This window comes from Sphaerodactylus townsendi, linkage group LG05 (assembly GCF_021028975.2).
Source record: "Sphaerodactylus townsendi isolate TG3544 linkage group LG05, MPM_Stown_v2.3, whole genome shotgun sequence".
Classification (NCBI taxonomy): Eukaryota; Metazoa; Chordata; class Lepidosauria; order Squamata; family Sphaerodactylidae; genus Sphaerodactylus; species Sphaerodactylus townsendi.
In genome coordinates this window covers 34,616,653-34,644,002 of record NC_059429.1, presented here as the reverse complement: position 1 = coordinate 34,644,002, position 27,350 = coordinate 34,616,653, and the positions used below count along the sequence as shown (strand labels likewise).

Sequence of the window (27,350 nt, the reverse complement as noted above, 5' to 3'; positions counted from 1 at the left end):
ACTTTCTTTTGTATGTCCTGAACCCCACCTCCTCCTGTATATCGGATACAATTTGTGACTATGTAAACGACCATGTAAACGATGTTGAATTGTTTTGATAAATATATATAAATGTATTTAAAATATTTATACCTCTCTTTTTTTAATTAGTTTTAGCCCCAAGGCTGGTTAACATGGATCCATCAGTACAAATGCAATAACCCATACAATAAATGGGCTAATAATTGTCTTTCAAAAGGGTAGCAGCCAATGTAACAGATATGTGAATTATATCATATCTCACAACACTAGCAGAAAAGAAACCACACAGTACCCTAAAACCATACATATAGAATGTATGACACAAAGCAGCACAGTGCAACAGGTTTGGTAACATCAGTATACAAAATGGTAAAAATTTAAGATTTCCATTGATACCAATTTCAATAATTGCATTTGCCAAGCAAACATGCTACATTACCCACAAGCAACAGCAAGCTGTCATTTATTTGTTATTATATTTTAACTAGTTTGTAAGGACTACCTCTCCGTTTTTTGACCTTAGGAACCAAAATGCCTTGAGCCATCTCTGGTACTGCCACTCCTGTAAGCTTCTAAAATCTGAAGAGAAAAAATATTCTCTTATTTCGCAGAACATTCTTTTCCTTTCAATCCATAGTTCATCCAGGCCATTCCATATAATGTTTATGAGGTGGATGGTTAAAATATTTAAAACCCACACACACAAACACAAAGCATAAATGTGACAGCTCTGTTTGTAAGCATGCACACCATATAGGTACACTGGAGACGGAACCACAGTTGAATGCAGTGGCCCACTAATAACACACACAGTTACACATTCAGGTTTGCCCTGATGGGTGAAATGACCCTGACGGGTCGCCAGGAGATCTAGCACATTTTTAACACAGGTTGCTCCAGAGAAGTTTTATCACTTCAATCTGATGGTTGTATTATCTGACCTTCAGGTCAGAACTACATGGTTAGTTAGATCCTGTGGTTGCAGTGGAAACTCATCCCATACTTCCACTGTCTCCTCACATAGTAAGAGAGAGCACTGAAATGTGGTGTTAAGGAAGAAGGGTCTTAACATGGTAACATCAAGTCACATGTACTCTCTTAATTCCAGCTAGAATGTAAAAAAAAAAAAGATCTGGGATTTGTCTGCCTGCCATAGCCATTTATTATACAAAAGACAGAAGCGTGAGGCGAAGCATGGGTCTTGATCTGATCGTCATGGCGAAGCTCCCACGGGTGGATGCCTCGTACTGGAGCTTCGCTCCACTGAGGGGCTCTGCCAGGCAGATGCTCCTGGCAAGAGGTGTTCCCCATTGGCCCTGTCCGGCAGGGCGGTCGCCTCTTGCCGCCGTCAGCCACTTGAAATGGGGGAAGAGATAGCTCCTTAGCTCCCTTTCCCTGGCCCTTTTGGATCAATACCCATGCTCCAACTGCCACAAGAGCACGGGGGCCTGCCCCCATCTCCCGCCAAACGCTTCCCAACACCCCAGTCAGTCCTACGCCGCTGACTGTGTGCCACACCGCTGCTACGCCATGCCCTGGATGACAGGCGGACACCACCGTCCAAGTCTGGGCATCTCCAAAAAGGGGTGGGCGTAGGCGGTGCGCCTGCCGCCAGCAGCACTCCACAGCACGTGGGCGGTGCGCCCACCATCAGAGGTGCCCACCGGAAGGCCGCACTTCTTGAAGTGGCTGCGTCGGCAAAGTCCCACTCATGCCATCCAAGCTCCGGTGGTGCATGCGGGCTTGACTGCCGCCTGCGAGGCGTGGGCCAGAGCAAGCCATGTGGGCCCTCTTTCGCCGCCGCCCAAGTGGGGAGCACGGGGAATCCACCTCCCCCGCAGCTCCTGGACCATGGCAAAAACTCGGATGACACTGCTGAAGTCCTAAACAGCTGGGATGGTGCGGTGGTTAAGAGCGGCAGACTCCGGTCCGGGAAACCTCGCCTGGTTCCCCACTCCTACACCAGAGGAGGACTCTTCTCTGATGAACCAGATGTGCTCCCCCATCTTCATACCCACTGGGCGATCCTGGGCTAGCCACAGGTCGCCCAGAAGGTGCCCGGTGGGGCGGGGGGACAAAGGGGGGAAGTCTGTCAGCCACCCCAGGCCTCCGCGCAACGCATTCTGCCAGCTGCATATCTTGTTTCAACCCTCTCTCCTACTGTGGCCCCTCGCACCCAATGGAAAAGCTTCTGTTGGGTATCAGTAAACCTTGCTTGAATCCAGAGCAAGGGGTTGCCAGTAGATTGGGAGATCAGCAGCCTCTCGTCCATGGATGGAGCATTCCGCTCATATGTGTGGATCTCTGGATCTCAGCCACTGTTTCGCTCTGGTTAGCTTCCTAGGAAGAGACCCAGCATCCAGGCGCGGATAGAAAACTAAATACCCAATAAACAGGGGCGGATAGCTGCGCCTTTCAGTATCCCCACACCGCTTATCGGCAACCTACTACTTGCAAGAGGTCAGTTCTGTACCGAGGGCATGTCCAAAGCAAAAGACAGATGAGGAGACTGAGGCAATAACCTGATACCATATCCTGCAAATTTATCTAAATGGCGTTGCAGGAGACAGGTCCAGCGGTCAGAAAGTTAAATGCCGCCCTAAGCAGAAATCCCTTAGTAAATTCCGAGGGGAGCAGCCCCGCCGGGAACTCCTTGCCCCCCACGCCCACTATGAGGGGGGGAAGAAGGGGATCCCCGTGGACAGGCGTGGCCAACAAGGGGGGGCCACGTGCCGCCTGGCCGGGCGGGGCAAGGGAGCCCGCCCTGTAGGTGGCAGGGCAGCCAGAGAGGAGGCCCCGCTGTCGGCAGCCTTGCAGAAGCGCCCACCCTGAAGGGCAGGCTGGGGAGGAGTCCCTGCCAGGCTGCGGGCGCTTCTTCCTGCCCTACCGCTGGGCCCATCAGCCCGCTGCGGCCTGAGCCGTCCACGGGCGCCTTCTGCGCCCCCTCTGCTGCAGCGAGAGGGGGTCATCCGCCTCCCTGCTGGCATCAATAGGCACTCCCCCATTGTGGCGGGGAGGGCGGGAAGAAGCGCCCGCAGCCTGGCATTTTCTGGAGTCTGCATTGAACCACCAAAGTTGGTGCAAAGACCTCTCCCCCTTCCCTGGTCTCGGCCCCGCAGCAGCTCAGTTGGCACCCACCTTCTCTGCGTCATCCCCCAAAGGGATGCCCAAAGCTTTGAGACCGGCCTGCAGCTCGGCAATGTCCACTCGGCCGTCTTCATTGAGGTCTAGCTTCTTGAAGAGGTTTTCATACATCGCGCTGCTCTCGGGCGCTTCACAAGCAGCCTCCGGGAGGACAAACCCTCGCAAGACACGAAACATGGTGACAAGGGAGTGGGGAGAAGGAAGGGGGACAAAGCGGGGGCCAGAAGCAGAAAAGGAAACGAGAATTAATAGGAAAGCACCCTTGCCCCTGGGCTCCTGTCCTTTACGCACAGTTTATGGGAGGAGCGAGAAGCCGTTAAGGGATCGCACGCAAGAGCCAACACCCTGGGACGGAGCAGGAAGAGGGAGAGCAAGTTTCTGCTTCTCATTGGGTTTCCAGGGCTTGCCTGGTCACAGCCTGGGAGGGACTTGCCTCTTCATTCCTCTTCCTCCCCGCCTTGAATATATGAACGGGCGTGTCCGCTTTAAAAGGAAGCTGACTCCATCGCCACTACGAAAGGCATTCTCGGGCTTTTGAAATGGGGTCCGTGTGAAAAGGTTACCCTAAGCCGGGTGTCTCACCAGTAACGTACCGAACCGAAACCAGGGTTCTTCAGACGGCTAATAATAAAAAAAAATTAAAAAGAAATTATAAAATCATCTCTCTCTCAGCTCTAGATAGTTCCAAGTATAAAAACAGTACAATACACGGCTATGCAGCCTAAGGCCAGAAAATCTTAAAAGGAATCCCTTTAGAAATAGTGTCAGGGGTCTTATAGAATTGGTTCATCTACATCATTTGACCAGTAATTAACCAATTGGGTGTGAGGGAGATCATACACACACCCCCACCTGAGCATTCTTGGCAATTAAGACCTATCTGTCCAGTTTAGAATGTGGCCTTGTAAAAGTCAATATCTAAAGAATAACACTACTGAAACTAAACACAAACACGGCTTACAACTTCAGTGAGGCCAAATGGTTCCACTGTAAACGATGTAGCAAGACCGAATGGTTGCCTCATAAAAGACCGGATATACAAGATAAATGATCTCTAAGTAAATTTAAAGGAATATATACACTTTCTTCACAATCCGCTTCTAAACTTACTGTTTTCACAGAACCCGCTTGTGAAGTAGTTAATAATCCAAATAGGTTTAGTCTTTTAGGACAACCGCCAATCTTGTCTCATAATGTGGATTGCAAAATTTTAAAAGGAGCCAAAAAAGAAATGGAGAGCGACTCAGTCTTGGCGCTGACCGTTCCCCCACTTCACCCCACCCCCGGCAGCAGCAGAAAAGATGTCTGGAATCTGGAAGGAGTATTTTAAGCAGTTTTGGAATACCCCAAATCATACACCCCAAAAAATTGTGGCTGGGGGTGCTGTGCTCTGCAATCAAATCTATGCTGTTCCCCAGTCTACTCTCTGGTTTGAGTACTAACTGCTACCAAATTGGTGCCAATAGGACAAATGAAAGTTAAGAAATGAGAGAGAAGCTACACTCCAAAGCAAGTTTTGTGACACCCTTTATAATACACCCTCCAGACAAGGGTTGGAGTGAGGGGGAACTGCGCCTGGGGTACGCGTGCACCCTGTTTCCCACCATTCCCCTGAACGCCCCCACCACACCCCTGCACCAGCGCATGCCGCGTGCATCATGTCTCCCCACCCCGACTGTGTCGAAGGCCTATAGGAAGTGGGGGGCATTTGACCCAGGCCTCTCATTCACAGAGAACCTCCACTTTCAACTTTTGATGTTATCTTCAAATAAGGTACACCTATTTGTTCATTCATTTAATTTTTAGTCTGCTCTCCTCTGTTTCTTGGACTCAGGGTGATTTATAACATTCATTCCCAGTAATAGAGAGAGGTATTGGTTATGAGAGCCAGCATAGTGTAGTTGTCTAGAGTGGCAGACTCTAATTGGAAGAACTGGCTAAAAGTTCCTGCTCCTCCATGTGAGGCCTACTTGCTGACCTTGAGCCAGTCACAATTCTCTCAGAACCCTCTCAGCCATGCAGAGGCATCCCCAAATTTCTGTTGCCTTGAAACCCCTATGGAGTTGCGTGCATGCACACACACATACACACACACATTGGAGGTAGGAATATCACTAGTGTTAGGCCACTACAATAATATGCCAGCTATCCCTGATTTTTTTTAAGGCCAAAAGACCACTGGCACTTGGAAGCTGAACTGCATGTGGCCAGAGACATGTGGAAATCCACACCTTTCCAATTACACTTTTCTCAAACTCACTTTGGAAGTAACCTTCGCTGAAAGACTGGACCAAATAGTGGTTTGGGGAAACCTACAGTGGAGCTTGCTTAGGTGTCCTTTCCACGTTTTATCCTTATAACAACCCCGGGACACCGAGAGAATTATATCATGCTGAGTTACTCTGAACTAGTTCAAGGATGCGATTACTATACTTGCATGGAATTTTTCATACTTATTCAGCTTTTACAAAAGACTATTTCATAAATTCATAGAATAATCGAGACTCATAATCAAATCTCCCAAAATATAGTTTGGTGGTAGAAAGTGCCATAAAGTTGTAGCCAATTTATGGTGATCCCCATAAGGTTCTCAAGGCAAGAGACGTTCAGAGGTGGTTTGTGATTGTCTCTATTACTAGCTTAGACTTCTTTGGTAGCCTCCTATCCAAATACTAACTAAAGCTAACCCTACTTGGCTTCTAAGATTTGATTAGATTAGGCTAGTCTGGGCCAGCCAAGTCTGGGCAATGTATAATATAGCTGTCAAAAAACCACTGGGGTAAGAAATGTTTATTTCTCCCCCTTGCTGTCTTCCTGATCCAAGGATATTTTAAGAGCTAGTAGTGAAAAAAATGCAGTGTGGGTAGCTTTTCTCTATGAAGGCTTAAAGCAGCTGGGAAGATATTTGATCAAGAAAATGGAATGGAGGAAAGAGTTAACCATCCCTTCCCCAGTATCCTAGATACAAGCCATATTCTCACTGTGCTGGGGCTCTTTTTTACATCTATGTTAAACACTGGGAGGGTTGTTCACATATCCCAAGCATCTTATATACTTTGCCATGTAAGTATACACTGAGCATGCTTTAAATGTACATCTAAAATGTGCACAAAAGAAAAAAGGGGAAGGGTTGTTCTGAATCATGGATGACATTCCTCCACTATCATGAATAATATGTTTTCAGCAGCAGCATGTGGAATAAATGTAACTGAAAAGGGTGGAAATGACAAGGGGAAAGGAATTGTGCGGAATGATTTCCCAAAAAACATTTCCAAGTCGCAAGATTTGACCACTTGGAAAATCTGTTATACCTTCATAATATGTGCATCTTTATTAAAGATAAAGACATAAAGAAATCTATCTTCAATATTGGTTTTTCTAGATGTCTTTGTCCAATCAGCCCCAGTTTCCCAAAGTATCTCATCCTTCGGGGATGAGGTAGTCTATAAAATCAAATCAATAAATAAATAAATAAATGAATGAATGAATGAATGAATGAATGAATGAATGAATGAATGAATGAATGAATGACAAGAAAGGTATTCTTTCCATATATTAAGCTGTAAGGACTGACTGGGATGCAAATGTCACATGCAAAGTTTCATTCAGTATTTGGAAAAATTGTAGATTACACCAGTGTGGTGTAGTGGTTAACAACGATGGACTCCAGTCTGGTGAACTAGGTTTCCCCACTACTATACCTTCGGTTAGTCACAGTTCTTTCAGAACTCTCTCAGCCCCACCTACCGCAGCAGGTGTCTGTCGTGAGGAGAGAAAGGGAAAGAGTTTGTAAGCAGCTTGGGCAGGCTCATCCAACTTGAGGGTAGTGGGACGTGGCACCAATGCAGTATTAACCTGCCACTCCCATAGAGGCTTTCCAGCTGTGGGGAGGCTCACAAAACAACAAAGCCTCTCCATCACCAAGAAGCTCTTATGGGCCTCAATATGTGGCTTAAGTTCAAGCCCCAGGCTGTTGGCATAAAGCTAGCAAAGGCTGGGAGGGAGACAACTAATGTTGTCTCCTCCCTTGGTCATACCCCCAGCCCACCCACAGCTACACTGGCAGCAGCAGGGGGCCTGGAATGTTGGCGCAGTGTCCACCACCATGTCCCAGCACTGGGGAGAGCTGCGGCAGTCACACGCTGGTGGAATCACCCTTCTGCTAGGGCAAGTGCCCCAGCAAGGACAAATCCACCAGCAAGGCTGTGCACCACTCCCACAGGTGGATTCGCCCCCCCCCCCCTTTGGATGGGGCTCTGAAATTATTTCCAGAAGAGAAAAGTGTGGTATAAATCAAAACTCTTCCTCTTGTTACAAGGTAGTGTTACCGCCCAGAAAAGTAAACAAAATATTTTCCTGAGTCAGATTGCCGGACTACACTGGTTCCATGTCAAGATGCAGAGACTGGTGTAGTTCAGAAGCCTCCACGAGGATCACAAAGAGCGTATATGTATGGTTGTGCCAATGTTACATGGTTTCCCTCTTGTTTATGCCTGTATAGGATGTAATAAAAGCCCCTTTAGAGTTGGATTTAGGATTTGCCCACTGTTTAGGATTTTAGTTTCACTAGGTTCCCCCATTAGCTTAAGGTGTTGTTATTGTTAATTTAGGAGATTCTCATGTGTTTGTATTGTACTGTGTTCCCTAAAGTCTAAGTTTAAAAACGTTATTTTAAGATTTGTGTTTGTTAGTAAAAGCAGCAGCCTGTAGAGGCTGATATTAAGGGACAAGGAAGTTGGCTCTGGAATGCAGCTTAGACCAACACCCAGCCGACTCCTTAGCAAAAGACAAAGACTCCTTTGGATTTGCAAATCAAATCTGATGGCAGGACCCAGAGGTCCCCAGCCATTGGAAGACGTTCAGGGACCACCATTGGACAATTTGAACTTCCCCTTTGTTGCAGAGACGAGGCGCGGGAGCCTCAGGACATAATAAATAAAGAAGATAGCTGGGTGTGGCAACAAGTCCACCTGGATTTTCTGAATGGACCTTATCAGCTTTCCTTTCAGTACCATTGCAAGATCTCGCTGGACTACGTCTGACAGCGGGATTTTGTAATCCCATTCAAAAATTGTAATTGTATCTTCGTTTGCATTGTTGTTTTCTTATTGGTATTTGGTAAGGGATTTGCCCCCTTACCTCCCCTTCTACCTGCCCCCTTGCCCCTTTGATGTTTGGGAATAAAAGTTCTTGCACTTGTTTGCAAGGCGCGATTCTCCTGGCCGAGCTGTGACCATCACCTCCAAATAAAATCCTTCTGCTTTGAAGAACGCCAGCTTCCTGCACCTCATTACGTTGCTGAGCTAAAATAACTTATTGTTACTGGCAGCCCCAAATTGATAGTTAGCTATCTCCTGTAATTCCTTGCGATATTACAAAGGATACAGGGACGTAGCTTATGAAATGTAACACGTGTAGCTTGAGAGATGTACCCCAACAGCTTAAGTTGTTAAAAAGTAACATTTCACAGAATACTGGGTGCCCCTCTGTTTCATATATTTTGCTAGCACACACCCCCTCACTAGTACAATACTGATACCACAAGAAGCTGAACTACTTATTTAATCTAAGTATCCCTGTATATGGTTGCCTATGTAGTATATTCATTATAGAGTGGCTGACCTATACAAGTAAAAGGAGGAAAACAAAGAACTTTTTTTCTGTTTCTCTTGTCTATTTCTAAACAGAATTTATATTAAAAATTCTGTCCTAACTAATCATTTTAATTCAACCCCAAACGAGGCCAGGGGACATGACCCATGGCCATAGCAATGCCTCCAGGGCCGGAGGCCAGGACACGTGTCCCCTGGCCTCTCCAGAGTGACGGCAACCGGGAGACAAGGTAAGAGGGGATCTGCACTGGCGCAGGGGAAACGCCGGTGTCCACCCAGTGCCATTTGCTCGGCACTAGGTAGCTGCCGACATTTTCCAAAACACTTGCTCATTGAGCAGGTTCAAACAACGCTGTTGTGGAGGGAATGCACCGCTGCCGCTGCACTCCAGCAGTGGCAGCGGTGCGAAGTCCTCCCTCACAATGGCATTTTTACCAGCCCCACGCCGGTCTTTATGGCCCCTGTGGAATGGGCCATAGTCTGTCCCAAGGATCCCTGAGGATACCAGGTGTGTGCTTTAAGGAGAATGATTTCTTTTGTTCAAAAGATCCATGTTTTTAGTCACAAAGATCCTAATGTACCTGTCTTTAACGGCATTGTATTTCTATTTTTGTATGCTTATATTTTGTAGGAAAATGGTATTACGAAGGCTGTGATATTACTTGCCTGTTTAGCTTTCTGAAGATAGTTTGAAGAATGTTTGTTAAACTGAAGTATAATTTCTGTCTCCCTGGATACTGATAAGCTGTTCTCTTCCCCCCCCCCCCCCCCAATGTTGCTATAAGGCACACCCTGCCTTCTGTAATCAAGTACATTTAGTTTTCAAGTACAATGGCTGCAGGAAAAATCTGCATTTCTAAAGTACTAATGAGTGTTGTAAAGGGCCCCCCTTTTTGTCTTGTTAGCAAAGCCATCAAGAACCAGGATGTTTAGGTACTGACTGATAAAACAGATGTTGAAATCTAAAATGTTGCCATCAAGATCCCAAAACTCTGTAAATGGATGTATTAATGTTTGAATTGTTCTTGGAGACATTCCTTCCTTTGCTTGTTCCTATAAAAACCTCTGCTTTTTGCCAGTTTATCGACCCCCTACCATTGCTACAGGAGATGCTGTCGGCCTCAATGAAATGTTATTGAATAATTCTCAAGCCTATTGCCTCCCGATATCCCTTGTCCCCTGTAGGGAGTTGGGTAAGCCTGCCTGGTGCCTTCTGAAGCACCATTGGCAACCAAGGGTCTACTCTAACTTGTCCTGATCTTGGTTGCCTACTAGAAACCATGTGTCCTCTCTTCCTGTTTGGGCAGGAAGTGAATGAGGGATTGATTTACAGAACTCTTGTTCAATACAAGACTGAAAATCTGACGTGCACAAATCACCAGGTAAGGCTTTTGCAGCTTGGAGATAAATGAACATTAATGCTGTTGATGCTGCAAATCATGCTCTTGTTGGAGACACAGCTACAGCTACTGGTTAAAAAAGATGCTGCCTGAGCAAAGGCAACAAGAGGTCATATGGCATCTCTGCAATTCAAGCTGCACGTCTGCATTCTGTTTTGTTCAAGAGATGCATTTGGTGAGCAACAAAGAGTTCTGAGTCTGTTAATAAAACATATTAAGCAAGGATGTCTGTATTTTAGAAAGAGTACTATAATTATAACTGTATGTGGGTGATACTGAGGATGATGGTAAATGTGTGATTCCCATGTTAAAGGGATATCATTCCTAATTTCATGATGGATTTATAGCAGAAACAATAGATTAAGGTGTTGTTTGTCTAATACCAGTTCATTACACTTTATATAAGCTCAGGCCCCTTCTGCATGGGCCAATAAACATGGGCTATGAAACATGAAACATGGGACACTTCACACAGATCCCGCTCCTAACATGAGTTTGCTCCATGTTCCCCCCCCTCCCCCCGGTTTTTCAAGAATCGCATTATTTGCAATTGTTTTGTTTTAACATGGATTGCAGCTGAGTCTGAGCCAACAGCTGGCCTAGGAAGCATGTTACTTGGCTGCGCTTCCTTTTTATTTTTTCAGCCCCCGTCTCTCTGCTGCATAGCTACGGAGGGGCACAAGAACAGCAGCATGGCTGTGGAGGTCCAGGCCTGCCAGGCTTTGTAGCTATGCAGCAGAGGGAGGTGAGTGGAAAAAAAGCAGTTCCATGTGAAGGTGTTCACCCCACCCAATGCACTCACTGACCATGGGAAGCCCAGTCATGCAAACGGCCTGGGGCCACGAGGGGTTCATTTATCCCGCCTGCAACCCATTTTACATCTACTGTGCGGAAAGGACCTCACTTCTTAAAATTACTAACAGTGAATGTATACTTTATGTGTCATTTACTCCACTTATCCTAATTCTGAACAGCAGCAAAATGAAAATAACAAGCTGATGCTAAAGGCATGAAAGCAGGGCAAGCTGGGTTGTTCATTTTACCTAGTCAGATGGCAGGCTAATGTGCAAGACTTCCTCATTTGACAGCCTTCTGTAGTCTTCCTGTGTTTTACTCATTTTTCCCTCAACATATATATAGCTCCTTGTTTAAGAGAATACAGCCCTATTTGAATATATGTTGTTAACAGCTTTAGAAGGAAAAAACAACCCAACCACATTTTATAATGTGCCAAGTACATCGCTGCTTCAAAACATTGTTCACTTGTTCTGTTCTAGGGGATGTGTGTCTATAAATCAAATTCATCCTACTGATTACATAGATATTAAATGAGCACTTAGGACCCTATTGCTTTTAACTTAATACGTTTAATTCCATTACTTCTGTTACTTTAAATTCAGCATCCCTTTTGTTGAGGGGCTAGGTCAGGAAAAAGGAAATTGTGACTTTTTAGTCACTATCAGGCTAACAGACTTCACAGGGTTACTGTGTAAAGAAAATGTGGGAGGAGCATGAAGACAGCCCCAAAATCCTTGCAGAAAGAGGGAGATATTAATGTGGAGAATGGAATACGTGGGGGGAACATGGTGCACACAGAGAAAATGAATTAATAATCTTCTATGCTAATGCAAAGTCATGTGAGGTTTTTCACACACACACACACACACACACACACACACACACACACACACACACACACACGCCTTTATTGGCATATAAAACAGGACAAAATTTTAAAACAAAACAAGGTTAAGAAATACAGTTAAAATTACTAATTTCCAGTATAAAATTTGCAACAGTTTCACAAAAGAGTACATCAGAGCTGTTCAGGAGATTGGGTATCTTATAACACTCATGCCACTGAGAACATTGCAAGAAAATGGAATTCATGTATTTCATGCATATCTTATTGTATTTAGGGCATAGAAACAAAGAATGGTCAAGTGTTTCAACCGTAGTCATATCACATGAACAAACTCTTTTAGAACGTTCCATATTCTTAAATCTTCCCTCCAGCAGAGCTGATGGCAGCACATTACATCTTGCAGTAGCCAAGGCTCTCCTCTGGGTGGGATTAATCAGCAGACGAAGATATGCTGCCATAATTCCACGCTCGCATGGGATTTCCACGCTCGCATGGGTCATAAGTCATGTGAGTTATTTTCTTGTGTTTTGGTTGGGTTCAGACATTGTGAGGTGGAGCCCAAAGTGAAGCTTTGTGAGGGGACCACTGATCCTTGGTGGTTCTTGAGGCCCCTAGATGTGTCTTTTGAGTTATGTGATTTGAACATATGTGCAGTAATTCTGTGAACACAGTAGAGGGAGACATAACTTTAGGCTATAAACCAAGCATCAACTTTGATATTTTTAAAGCTATTTTTATGTTATATATGCTAATAAAGTGAAATTTTAGTTTATTCTAAGTAGCCTATGGTCTGTTTAGATGCTCAGTTGTTTTTAATGTATTCTGAATGCTTGCATTAAAGCTGAGGAAGAATTTTGAATTTGTGCATTTTCCAAGAATTAGGTTCAGAGCTTTACTTCTTATTCAATATTACCTCTCTATTTCATGCTGTGTTATTGTTAAACCTAGGCCCACAATACCTGAGGCCCAGATCCTCAGTCTTTCACTGGCTCCATTACATTGCATTAATTTCCGCCTCAGTCTGATCTAGTCACAGTGATCCATGGCTTAGTTACAACTAGACTGGACTATTGCAATGTGCACTACTTGGGGCTACCCTTGAAGAATGTTTGAAAGCTGCAACTAGTGCAGATGGGGCCAGTTACCCAGCAACCTATGACTCCAATACTACAGCAATTACACTGCCTAGCAATCTGTTCCTGAGCCCAATGCAAGGTGTTAATTTTGTACTTTAAAGCTCTACACGGCGTGGGACTGGGATATCTGAAGGACAATCTTCTCCTATACATTCCTGTCCAGGAATTAAGATCACAGGGAGAGGGATTCCTGATAATCCCACCAATCAAAGAAGCTCATCTGGTGGGAACACAAGAGAAGGCCTTTTTGGTGACAGCCCCACAAGTGAGATATAAATGAATAAAATGAATAAACAAACTTTCTCACTCCTGGTTTTCCTAGTACAGAGACCATTTTTTGTATGGAGGCAAGTAGTGTCATTTGAGTTCTCCTACAAGCTGAAGTAGTACTGTCCAGGAATAATTTTACCATCTGATCTACTGTTTATGAAAACTCAGTTAAATACTGCCATATACTGCTACTGTATCTCTCACCTCTTCCAGACTTTCAAGCAGAAGCCTAGGACAGGAGTAGGAAAAGTTCTACTCATTGCTTGCTGTGGTGAAATTCTGTTTACCAGAAGTTTTTAAACATAGAGGAGAATCCTAAATGTGATCTTTTGCCTGCAGTCTAAAGTAGTGCAGCCATCATCTTCCCTTGCAAGTATGAATTACATTGCATTAATTTCCATTACATTGGAGGACTAAGGTCCTCTACTCCTAAGTACTTATTAAATAAAACTTTGATTCTGATAGTGTCTTAATAGTGATGCATATTTGCTGAGCACACTTGAAATAGTGTGCTTCTTGCTATTTTAAGGTACTTCTCCTTGACTGAAGGTCTTTAACACATTAAGAAATCCATACTCCCACCATGGTTTTTGGCCAAGAATGTCATAAGAAGAATGTGAGAGAAATTTCTCCATGTCACTGATCTGATAATAGGAAAACATCTCTGCTGTTTTTTAAAAAGTGATATACTGAGGGAAGCCAATATTCTTTCAGTATTTAACCTTTGACTAGTCTATTATACTCACAATTAGGGTACCTCGCTGTACAAATTTGTCTTTCCATGTTGCCCGAACGTGTGGCATGGGGAGCAAGACCAAACACTGCTCTTTCTCCTGAACTTCACATATTTACTGGAATATCTGCATCACTCAATTGTTACATGTATAAACTTCTGTCATGTCAGCTGGTGTCCCTGTTTCCCCAGATCTATAAATGACAGTGAATATGGAACTGGGGCTGTTTTAGGCTTGGTGAACACACACAGCAAAATGAAGTGGCAGAACAAATTATACAATTTCAAGCTGCAGGTGGAAAAAAACATTTTTAATGGTTGACTTCACAAAACATCCTGCAAATAAAAAAATTAGCACATTGGAGGGAAGATTTTAACCTAACCCTTCACATATCATGCTAGTTTTCTGCTTACAGGGAATGATGACTCCGGAGAAACTTTGGATAATGTAATCCCTCAGATGAAGTAATATGGTCTATATTTCAGCTCTGCTGTTTGTGTAGACCAGCTCTCAATCTTTGGAATGAGTACCAGAATGAATACTTTGGGCTGACATCTTTTTTTTTCTTGTAACGATTAGTTTACATGAGTTCTCTTTACTCAGCAGGGTAGCTATGTCAGCCTTTTGTATCAAAATTAAACAGGGGTCCAGGAGCATCACAGTGTATTCCATTATAAGTCAGATCTTACTCCATTATAAGTCAGATTCACCGGGTGTACGAACTGTTCATCCAAATCATCTAAAGTTATACGGGAGTTAAAGGGAGGAAGCTACAAGAAGAAGTCTTGGTTTACATATTCAGCTGTTTAAGTGTGGAAACGCTACACATCCGATGAAGCAAGCCCGACTCACAAAGCTTAAACTGGAATAAATTGGAATAGCTTTTAAAGTGCTACCAACCACATCCCACCCACGTACGCCATACTAGTTGCTATTTGGAACTGCTGGGAGCGTCCACGTAGCTCGGGGCGGGGGGATACAGCCGGTGAAGCGACAAGCATGACTGACGGCCAGAGGCAGGAGAGGAACTCCCTCGGCAATTCCTCCCTCCCTTTGGGGAGACGTGGAGGAGGCGGGCTGGTTTGAACGGCAGGCGGCGGCCGCTGCGAAAACAAGCAGTCGGGCGGGCGCAGTAAGACGAGGGTCGGACCGCCAGCGCCGCCTGCCCGAGGTGAAGACTCTCGAGCAGGCGGGCAGTTTTCCCCGCCCGTCTTCAGCTTCTTGCACTCTTAACTCGTTCCCAACGGCGGCTGCGGGAATGGAGGAGCCCACAGGAGGTTAGCACGAGCCGCCGGCGCTGCCCGCGGGCTTCCCCCGTCTTGCTCGTTTCCTTCCTTCCCATGGCCTTCATGATGATGAAGAAAAAGAAATTCAAATTCCGCGTGGAGCTGGAACTGGACGAGCTGTCCTCGGTGCCCTTCGTCAACGGGATCCTCTTCTGCAAGGTGCGGCTGCTGGACGGCGGCAGCTTCAGCGGGGAGTCCTCCCGGTAGGTAGCCTCATTCTGCCACCCTGGATTTTTTAAGAGTCGTACGTAACGCATTCGTGGGCAACCTTCCTTCCCGTTTCGCGTCCCTCCTTCCCCTTGCAAAATATATTTATTCCCATCGCGCAAGGCTGGGATGGGAATCTGCTACTCACAGTCAGATCTTAAAATTGGACCCAGGATTACGGGTACTGCCGAGTCGGAGGATGTTGTAAACAGGGAGGCGCTCTGCACGTGCTCAGACACATCGCTGTTGCCGGCTAAGCGTGCGTCTTCCTGACCATCCGGTTACCAAATTTATTTCTTGTGTAAGCCTGTCGGGTTCGTGGTTAAGGTTTTCCGGATTGGTGACTTAGGCGGACCTGAACACTTCCACTTTGCATGTCATGTAGTTTCAAATGTACAGACATGTACAATATACCTAAAACTCATCGTATTTCTCTCCCAATTTCGGTTTTCCTTCCTAGAGAACCTGACATTTCTGTTGCTGCCCAAATCGCACCTGCCCAAATCGCATAATTGATAGCCAGCCAGCCAGCCTGAGATATTAGGGACTCTCCTTGTGTAAGGTTTCACAATATTCCTCCAGTAAATTTGTTGCAAAATATAGCCCGTATAAGGTGTAAAAGAATTCTAGAGTAGGAAGAGCCAATTCTGAAAGCAGTACTCTTAGCCACAATAACCCCATAAAATATGTATTGGCAGACAACAGGAGTAATCAGCGTGCTATGCCAGCAGAGTAGATAGCTCTTGCATGTATATCAAGCCCATATGGTGAAATAAACTGCAAAATAAAATCCCACACATTCAATCAATCTGCAGTGCAAGCTGTCTGATCTTCCAATATAAGTGTTCTCATGGGAAAAGATAACATTGAAATCAGTGGACTACAGATATAAACCCAGTTCATGCATGCAAAGTGCCACCTGGGGTAGTGGCTTGCTCCATAATCAGTTTCAGCAGTGTTGTCCATGCTGTCTAATCCCTGTGTTTTGTATATTGAAGCTGTGATCCACTTTTTAAACATACCAATCTAGTCAATATGTCTAATTTTCAACATGGTGAAAGCTGTGGATACTGAAATCTAGAGATTGAAGTTGTGAACAGACAAGACAGATTTTCCTACACATTTGAGAAAAATTTTGCAAAAAAAAAATCAAAACCCCCAAATAATAGAACCTGCATTTGTAGCTTTAAGAGATGTATGCACCTCAGTACTGTTGCCAGGCAACAAAAGCAGTATTGGTTTCTGCAATAAAGGGCAAGGGGAGGAGGGAGAGCCCTTTTCCAGGGCTGTTTTGGTCCTCAAGAGAGAATCAGGGCCAGGCCGGCAGTCGGTGACTTCATACTGCATGAGTTCTATGATTCATCTGGATCCTGCTGCGTGCTACTGTTCAGCAGCAGCCACCCCATAACATCCAGTATGGTTAAAGTTTCAGACTGGAATCTGGGGGATCCAGGCTCAGATTCCCCCTCTTCCATGGAATCTTACTGGATGACAGGTAAAGATAAGCTGGCTGGAGGATGAGAAGGAGGCAGAAAAGGGGAAGAGTCTATGGGGGCTTTCAGGGAAGAAAAAGATGAAATAGTGGGGGAGGAGAAAATGAGAGCAAGCCTTCGTAGATCGCCCACCTGTTTTAAAATATTTATCAAAATGAAGAAGCACCAAGAGTGATTTGGCTCTGAGTGTACTGCAAAACTTGTAGCCTGTTCTCCCAAACTGAATGTGCTTGAGGAATCTTAATAGTTGCACTAGCTTTTGGAGGAGAGATTAAAAAATACCCCTGGTTCTTGGGGAGAAACAACTTTTTAGCCCAATGGAGCACAGGTTCAACATCACATAAAGTAATAAGTTCACATTTAATAATTTTACCTAGCTCTTTTAAGTAGTGTCCCATTACATATGGAATGCTTACCTCAGGACTCTTCTCCTCACAGTGAACTTGCAGAGGGCTCTCCTCATGTTTCTCTGTTTACACACGAGGATGCACTCCCTCCTTTCACTGGAGTTTTTCTGCAGAGAACTCTCCAGGCCTGGTTCTCTTAACTCTGCCCATCAAGTAATTCTTAAAGGCATAGAATTTATTATACCCAGTAGTCAAGACTGCTGGCTTAGCCCTTTAAGCTGCACTTATGTCGATATTATTGTTCCAAAAGCAATTCCCTGAACTAAAGGTTGCTAAAGAAGGGAACCATCTGAGAGCAGATATCCCCTCCCCTCCACACAACACTTCCTGGTGCTGCTGCTGCTGCTGCCACCAGACGACAGAGGCATGTTATTCCCAAGCTCTTTTTATATTGATATCTCAAAATATCAAGAGAATTAGAGGTCAGTGTTGTGTGAGTGAGCTTCTTTTCTGTTACTTGAAGCAGCTGGTTACATGAAAGGCTGGAGTAGGAGAAAGTCATGCAAAGTAGCGCAAAGGAGAGGGAATGCTAGCTGTGGATAGAGGAAAGATCTCTGGGGCAAAGCTGTGCTCATTGACAAATTTCCCCGCTCTGGTGGCAAAGCAAATTAAGTCATACTAAAAATGATCTTGCTTGCCACGGAGAGAATGGAAAGTGAAAGTGGGGCTTGAGGAAACAGGTCCATACAAAAAATCTTCCTTTGATGGACATTTGCCCCCATCATGCAGCAAGCACATTGTGTGTAATCGGCCTGTGTTGTAAAACTATAGTGCTTACAGTTCTGTGGAAACTTTAATAAATTCATTTTCCCTTATTTCTAACCCGAAACTATTAAAAATCAGCTTGTGTACACTAGTCCTTAATACCAGTACTCAAAGAAGTGCATGATTAATTCATGCAGAATTAATCATTCACAAGATTCTTCTGTTCCTGCTGGTCATTTTACCTGTTTCTCCATTAGAATTAGAAACCTTCTCTAAATATTTATCTGAGTTTGCTGATCTTTATCTTCCTTTCCTAAAACACTTCCCTCAACACTATATCTGCGCAACAAATTCCTCCCTATGACTTAACTGGGATACATTACTTGACTGTTCCCCTACCTGCAGTATTCTCTTCCATGTTCAAAGAAGTACACATGGATCTGTCTTCAACAGCCTTTGCAGAAGTGCTTCCACCATGGCCTGTAATCCATGGAATGCTTACCTCAGGGTTGTTCACTGTTCAGTGGGCTTTAGTGGTGTCTCCTTGCTTTTCTCTGTTTACACGTGAGGAGACACTTAATCCTTGCCATACAATTTGTCTGCTGAACTGTCCGAGGCCTCTGTTTCTCCTGATTCTCTCTCTCAGTTCATCAGCCGAGCCTTGAAAGCACAGATCTTATCACATCCAGTAATGCCAAGATTGCTGGCTTTGTAAAAGCTTTTAAATTACTGTTACGTTGATATTTCTGTTATTGCAGTTATATCGATATTGTAGCTGTTCCCAAAATAATCCCCCCCTCCCAATGAAATAGGTGAAGCACTTCCCTGGACCACATGCTGCTAAAGAGGCAAAGCAGTTTTCTGGACCACACGTTGCTAAAGAAGGGGACCACATCATGGACCTGGTATTCTCTCTCCTTCCCTCCCTCTTTCTCTCTATACCAGGGGTAGGGAACCTGCGGCTCTCCAGATGTTCAGGAACTACAATTCCCATCAGCCCCTACCAGCATGGCCAATTGGTCATGCTGATAGAGGCTGATGGGAATTGTAGTTCCTGAACATCTGGAGAGCCGCAGGTTCCCTACCCCTGCTCTATACACACACACACACACACACACACACACACACACACACACACACACACTTCGGAAGATTTGAATCTCTGATGCTGCTGCCGCAGGAGAAGAGAGAGGCTAGTTTTAAAATAAATACTTGTTTGAAATAAAACTTTTAAATCCTTCCTAGTCACCAGGGAGGGTGAAAGTAGAGTGGGGGAGGTGAGATGGAGCCAAAAAGAGACTCTGCTTCTGCTGTTCCTTGGAAAAGCCAACTCTCTATTGTTATTATATCGATATCTTCATATGAGCATTTAGAGAAGCAGGAAGGAGCCAGCAACATAGAATAGGGGTGAGCGGGAAGGCAAGGACAGCAATGCGAGGGAGTGAAAAGGGTGGACTACCCTGTTTCCCCGAATATAAGACATCCCCTAAAAATAAGACATAGTAGAGGTTTTGCTGAAGTGCAAAATATAAGGCATCCCCCGAAAGTAAGACACAGCAAAGTTTTTGTTTGGAAGCATGCCCGACAAACAGAACACAGGAAAAATAAGACATCACCTGAAAATAAGACATAGCGCATCTTTGGGAGCAAAAATTAATATAAGACACTGTCTTATATTCGGGGAAACACGGTAGGTAGGCTGGAGGAAACATGTCCAGGCAAAGCTGTGCTCACTGGCAAATCTGCCTGCTCTGGCGGCAAAGCAAATTGAAAGTCATGCTAGAAGTGATCTTGCTTGCTGCAAAGAGAATAGAAGTGAAAGCAGTACTAGAGGATAAATGTCCATACAAGAAATCTTGCTTCTGCGGACATTCACCCACACTGCGCAGCAGACACCTTGTGCATAATTGGCTCGTGTCTCTTTGGGAAATCACAGTTATTCTCCAAATCAGAGATTCAAATCTTCCGCTAATACCTACTCTAGCTAACTAGCAACTGTAAGGAAGACTATTGTCTTCTTCAAATGCCCTTTCAGACATGCAAACACTCTTCCTAATTTGGGTGCTGTGTGGTTTCCGGGCTGTATGGCCGTGTTCTAGCAGCATTCTCTCCTGACGTTTCGCCTGCATCTGTGGCTGGCATCTTCAGAGGATCTCTTCCTAATATTCCATTTAAAAACTGTGACCTTCTGAATTGCCTAATAAATTTTAATGGTAGCCTAGATTTATTCCCCCATCTGGAGGTAGGTGAACTAGAAGAACAACAAGAATGTGGCATCTATTTGCCAACCTTATAATCTACCAGCGTCAGTTTACAAATATAGCTGTAAACTGGCTGGCCCTTGTGTACATGGAAAAAAATAGGCTGTTTGCAGACAAGGCACTATATCTGTCTATTCAAGGGACTCCTCAAATATGCAGGAAAACCTGATTTAAAATTAACAAAAAAGGATGCCCTGATAAGGACTGAAAGTATGCTATAAGGGACAGTAGTTGAGGTTAGATTTTGGAGGGGAGAGTTTCCAGAATTTCTCCCAACCCACAATTTCCCAGTTTGTGATTTCTATAGTCTCTACACTGCCTTTCTTCCCAGATCTACACCTTGAAAGCCCTCCACACACACCCTTAACACTGTCTTGTTATTATCTTAATTATTTTTTTCTTTTTTGGCCTTAGACTTGGACATAAAAGACTGTTATTCCATATTGTCACAAACCTTGCTTTATTTTCTGAGCAACAGATGCAACCTGTTCCACTTTTTGCCGCAGACTGTTCAGCTTCTATCCTTCTGCTCCTACATCTACTATTATGGATTACACAGTTGCAAGAACAATCACAGTATTCTGGCATTAAGCTAATGTCTTGCTTGATGTTTTAGAATACGCTACTATTGAATGAGCAGTGGGGAAATAGACCACAACTGTGTGCAGAATCTCAATTTCTTATGGATTTCTCTTGCGTGGAGGCAATAGTAAGACTTTTAAATATAGATGTGCGGTTACATAATTGCCTGCTTATAATTTTTATTAGTAAATGTGAATGTGGATGCATTTCTTAAAAATGAGGGAGTAAATTTCTAATCCATTAGTTACTGCAGTTAATAAAAATTATATCCTTTAGTTCAGATTTTCAATGAGCCTCTGTGGTGTACTAACCTGTATATTTGTATTAGGCATTGGAAACCAGGGTTATAACCCCTGCCATGGATTCATTGCAAAATCAGCACCAGCATATCCTGAGGTGGGGCAGCTGCCAGGACCCCAGCTTCAGGTGGGGGCCTAGTTCCACCAGCTCCCTGCCCATCGACCTCCTCTGCCACCTGTCTGTGCTATTCCTGCACGCTTGCAAGCGTTCTGCTATCAGCACGCTGGCTACATGCAGTGAGGGTAGTTATGAATGCAGGGAGTAGAAGATTCACTGGCAGCTGGAATCATGCAGGAAGAAGGGAGTAGGGTGGGGGAAGGGGGCCTTTGGCACAATTTGCTCAGTCTTCCCCCAAACATGCAGTTGGCTTGAGCCATTGTGTTGCTATCTGTGAAATAGTTTCTTCATGCCTCGACTACAGATATGTTGTAGCAGTGAATAAAGAACTCTGTGATGTGTTTTAAACATTACAAATTATGATAAGTGGCAATATCTCCTATGGTTTTGTATAAACTTGGAAATACTGTGACAACTTGAAGGGCACTTAAAATCAGCTTCAAAGAGTTTTTAATTGAATAGCGTTTTGGAGTAATAATGATGTATAAAGCAGCTATGTAAATATTGGAGGGACGTAATGTGCTTTTCTTGTGTGGTATAACAAAAAGGCACAATTTTTATAGTATGATTTATACCACATTTGACTTTTTTTTATAATGTGTAGATATACACATTAGTCTGTCAAATATGGGCTAGCTAGGTAAAGAGGTGTTGACTTGCCTGAATCTGAACAGTAAGTAAGTAAGTGTTGCTGGGAATTGTCTATCTTCCGTATAATGCCTGTTTTTCTTTAATCGCTGTGTGAAAATCATAAGTATGGAGTGGCAGACTATGCTTGCCTGGGCCAAGCTGCACATTAAGGGTTGTATTGGAGCCAATTCATGCAAGTGATTTTTATTGGGTTCCAGCTTTCCCCAGCAACTTCCTGTACCTCTCCAAGTGCTACTACAGAAGATCTGGGGACCCTCCAGTATAGGATAGCATTTAACATCAGGGGATGCAGCAAGAATAGAGACTCAGCAGAATTATTTGCCCTTTTGCTTTCATGAAAGTAATCGACTTGTTCTACTAACTTGAAAAGAGATTCTTGCTGACTTCCCTTTTTGGTGCATCTTTCCATGGCTTATGGTACCCTGTTCTGGAGGTCCCTCAACCCTCAGCAGTGATATTTTAGGGGGTACAGAAAGCTCCTGGGGGATAGGAAGGCAACACAATTTTTGAAGTAAGCCCTAAGATTTTTAGGTGGACACCTGCCTATATGTGGTGGTATATTCTTGATGGTGAAACTGTCTTTGCTGACATGCTACTCACGAAGTGGCCTTCTGTCATTGCAAATGGTTAGCGATTAAGTCTGAAATGCACAGGCAGCAAAACTATGAAAACTCTGCCCATTTGACCATTTCCAGATTAAGAAGGTTTATTTTTTGCCATATTCAGGTTGGTTTTCTCCATGTGTATTAACGGTGCAAGTAAAGAAAAGATAATGTAAAAATCAATCAGCCCACATAGTTCTGCCCTGGCATGGCATCATGTGTTATGACTTGTCTTAGGTCCACGTTTAAGTACTAACTTTCTGGCAGAATAAATATTGAACAAAATCATAGCATGGTATCCCAGGTAGATTTATCTGGTATGCATTTTTCCACTCGCTAATCTATATATATAAAAAGCTAACCATGCGTTTGTTCCTCACGCCCTAACGTGGAAACGGCTGGACAGATCGCCCCCAAATTTTCACATGACATCCCTTCCCATTGTGAGCAGGTTTTGCGCCCTTCACTGGGCTCGCCGGTCACAACAGTGCCCAGTAAAACACACGTTTCCCCAAACCCCCAGTGGACCAATGAGGGATTGCCAAGCCAGGGAAGGGGGCATGGCTTGCCCGCAATCGGCACGGCATGCACTCAGTGGTGGCACCAACTCCTGCAGCAGCAACACTAGCAGCAGCCACAGAGTGGAGCGCCTCCCTCCCTTGCATTCTCCACTGACAACAGCGGAGCCAGAGAGGAGTGATGGCTTCCCTTCAGGCCGGCGAGGCTAGAAGGATAGCTAGGGAGGGGAGCTGGAGGGGAGGGAATGGAGCCGAGCCCAGTCCCAGCGGAAGACCCAGCCACAGTCAGCGCCCTCTCCCTCCCTGTCTCGGCGTGACACACTGTAAGCCACAGCGAAGCGTGGCCGAGTCCACTAGTTTCAAATATAATTTCAAATGTGGATGCAGCTATAATTTAAATATGCATTGCAAGATTAGAATTTTTTTTGCTTTTACTGCTCTGATTTGTGAATATGAAAGGATGATGAAAGAGGTGATCTGTTATGAATGTTCTTGACAAGAATTGGAAAGCAAAAAGGTCACATTCTTCCCAGATCTACTGTCTGAGGTTAAGCTGAAAAAATAAACATTCATGTTGTACAGTTTGGTTTGTAATCCTGCATGTACTTTTTAGCTGTAAGATTGTAGTTGCTTCCCATATTAAAATAAGGAGAGTCTTGCCTGTTCTGAAAGAATGGAGTGCCCGTAGGATAAGAATTATTTTGAAAGATCTATCATCTATTAGCTTCTGTTTGCCATCTCTCATTAGCTGAAAAGTGTAGTCTGTTGTCAATTGAATACACATTATACAGAGCCATGTTCCCTGTTTTAAAGGACACAATTCTGTTTGGAACTTCAACACACTTTTTTATTTTGAAAATATGGAAATTCATGCTGTTTCCTACATCAGAAGCACATTTTACTTGGAAATGGCTTTGATTCATGTAGCATAGCAGAGTAAATCCAGCTGCGGAGAACGTGAAATCCTCTGCTTATACAATGGAACGGAAACTGTCAGCTCAATTCTTTTTACAGGATACTAGTACAGGATAATCATGGATACAAAGCAGAACAAAGTTTTAAGTATCTATTTCACAGTACAAATAGTATTGAGAGAGAAGTTCCAGACCTTGAGGTTGTGTTTCCCAGTTTATCACAACTTTGACAATGTAATGTATATTTGATTCTGATGGAAACGTATTGGATATTGCACTCTGGAATGCAATTTAGTATCACTTTACATAGTTCTTTCCTATATATTTAACATCCGTTTGAATGATTGATGAACTATGAATGATAGATGATAGTTTTGAAGCATTTAGCAACTTTTTGCTCTCAGAAACTGCTGCCTTTGCCATCCCTGGCTGACAGCTGGATTGCTTCCTGTTTTCAGAATAACCACAACCAAGTAGATTTCTGTGGTCACTTCTGGAATTTGTTCGTTCTTATGTGTGTGTGCCAACATATTTGTCTAAAGCCTTGTTAGGTATTTGACCATGTCCCAACATCTGCAGGCCCTCAAGCCCCCAGTTTTTGGATCTACAAAGTTGGGCCAGTCACTTTCCATAATGGTGTACTGAAGTTTAATCAAAGGTCCTGTGTTCTAGAGGAGAATGTCATTTTGCAAATACTTGTTGGATCAAAGGCTGATTTAACCCTTCATGAATGGAAGGAAAGGCAGGATATAAATAATTCAGGATATAAAGGGCCCACCTGTAGTAGTACATGTGGGACTTGTAGTAATTTTTCCTACAGTGGAGCCCCACCTCCCAAAAATTCCTAGGAGTTAGTGAAAATGGAAGCCGTCCTGTGGCAAGTATTAGGCAGTCTAAAACCTTTTGCCATTCCTTTGCTTTACATTTCTGGGAAGTGTAGCATGGGTCTCATGTCTTGCATCTCATTAGAAATGAAACCCAGACATTTCAATCCTGACCTGATTCCCAGCTTTCTGCTTCAGTAGCGTGATCCTGTTTGTGTGTCAGTCCAATCCAAAGGGGGCAGGGAGGTAGAGTGGCATCTGGGCATCAGTACAGATAGTATCAACCACATCTTTGCATAACAAGTTCCACCCAAACACTTACTGATTGGTTCCCCACCCTGGGACATGGACAATATATACCTCAAACATTTCTTTCTCTCTGGACACAGTGTGTAACAGACTTCCCTCTGTGATACACCTCTAAAGATGCCTGTTTCTATTTTAAAATGTATAGCCCAGATCCAACAGACCATCATGTCTGAAGTCCGGAAAACCCTCCAGGTTCCCAGCCTAATCCCATCATGAAAGTCTTTGACAACAACTCATCATGCCCCAGGCTGACACCTTTTTGATCCAGCAAAATTTCTACCTAGAATTAGCAAGAGACTTTTCTTTTCTTGTGAGCCTGGAGAAAAGTTGGGGCCATTCTTGCATCACACTGAACCTTGGAGGCAGTTGGCAAGAAGCTATTTTCTGTTTGTCTCAACTGTGACAGGATCAAGCCCATATAGTTATGTTAGGTACTGGAGGCTGTTAACATCATAAATCGGGATCTGTACTTCCCTCTTTGTGCATTGGGGCGGGGGGGGGGGGGGTTGGTGCAAGGTCAGATTTTGACTGGTTACAAAGCACACCTCAAATTAATAAACTCTGATGTAGGTTACATAGTTTGTAGCCCTGAAATGTATAAGCCCCACTGAGACGGCTCCACCAGTCCATAAGCAGGAAGCTTCTATGATGCCATCCATCACTTGGTCTAGGAACTTAAGTAGCTTTTGATGAGAGTTTGTTGGCCGAGGGAGCAGCCCAAGCTCCAAGGAAATTCCTTCTGCCAGCTTTATTCTGCCGATCTCACTCCTGACCATACGGTGGTTGTGCATGTCCTGCCACCCCTGGTTGCCCTTTTATTGTATTTAATTGTGTTCTGTAATATGCTGTAGCTCCGAGTGCTGCATTCCTCCTGAGGACTCACCATCCTTGGAAACCCACCAATTCAGCACATGGGTTTCCAAAAGATGCAAGTGAAGGCTGTGCCAGAGATTCTCAGCCCAGATTCCCAAGGCATGCCTGCACCAAGGGTCTCCCATGGGAGGAGACAGGTTCGATAAGGGCTGCTGAAGTCTTGGGTTAGGTCGGCATCACCAGCACATCATAGCATAGATTGGAATCTCAGTTATTTCCCCATGCATCTTGATTGGTAAAGCATTAAGAAGTGTTTTTTAATAGGGCGTTGTAAATCTGGAGCCAAAGGTTCGGGGAAGTTGACTCACAAGGGAAAGCTTTCATCAGTGTAGCACAGTTGCCAAGTAGACAGTCATCTCCATTCACTTCCATAGTAACCAATCAATATGAGAATCAAAACAATTTTGGACCAAAAAAGGTTCAGAAAATCTAGATTATAAAAACATCAGACTTTTACTTATAATAATCTGTTCACTCATTTGCAGTAAATGGTTATCTGCTGCAAGTAAATAGAGATTAAGTTATTAATGTGAAGGTTTTATTTAGTAAACATTTCTTTAGTAAAATATTTATACCTTACTTTTCAGTTTTAACAAGTTACTGAGGCAAGAAGTACAATTCAGTTTGTATCAAAGAGTTTTTTTAAGGCACTAGGGAGATTCCTTATATGTTGGTACTTCATTATCCGAGTGCAATGGAATCCTTTGAGTGTCTTGGTGAAATAAATGATTTTTTCAAAATGTCTTTTCTTGTAGCCATTAAAACCTGGGAAAGTGTCATATAACCAAATTAAATGTTAATAGCCTGGTGCATTTATGTAGCTCTTCTGGTGGAGAAAATCTGATATCTGGTTTCACAAATCTAAGCTAAAGTGCGGTGGACATCATGCCAGAAGTGGTTGTGAAAATTCTCCAAGTCTCTAACAGTGGGGATATAATCTCCCTTGTCCTTGATACCTCTTCTTGAAATCACCATACTGGCTCTAAAATGGGCGGTCCCATCCACAGTGGAGGTGGCGGGCTGCAGCGCTAATGTGGCACTACCCTACCTCTTCTGAAGAGGCTTCCCAGCGATATGGAGAGACTCACAAAGTACAACAGCCTCTCCACCACCGATAAGCCTCAGTGTGTTGCAGTGGACTTACGCCAGGCAAAAGGCTGGCTTAAGGCCAGATTGCATCCTGTTGGCGCAATGCTGGCAAAGGCCAGGAGGGAGCCAACTAATGTCGGCTTCTCCCCCAGCCGGTCGTGCTATGCTGGTGGAGGCTCAGGGACACTGCCACAGCATCCTGCACCGTGTCCCACCACTGGGGGAGGGCAGTGGCAACCACATGGTGGTG

At 44.2% G+C, this 27,350-nt stretch overlaps 2 protein-coding genes across 2 annotated transcripts in view; one reads left to right on the top strand and one right to left on the bottom strand.

The window, feature by feature from the left end:
- The window catches only part of SLC25A24 (solute carrier family 25 member 24), a 34,407-nt gene extending 30,850 nt beyond the window's left edge, over positions 1–3,557 (bottom strand). Inside the window, exon 1 of the mRNA XM_048498115.1 lies at positions 3,160–3,557. Coding sequence (XP_048354072.1) covers positions 3,160–3,342 — 183 coding nt within the window. The 5' untranslated portion in view covers positions 3,343–3,557. The remainder of the gene's footprint in view (positions 1–3,159) is intronic.
- Positions 3,558–14,942: 11,385 nt separating this feature from the next.
- FAM102B (family with sequence similarity 102 member B) overlaps positions 14,943–27,350 on the top strand; it is a 31,278-nt gene continuing 18,870 nt past the window's right edge. Inside the window, exon 1 of the mRNA XM_048497248.1 lies at positions 14,943–15,451. Coding sequence (XP_048353205.1) covers positions 15,303–15,451 — 149 coding nt within the window. The 5' untranslated portion in view covers positions 14,943–15,302. The remainder of the gene's footprint in view (positions 15,452–27,350) is intronic.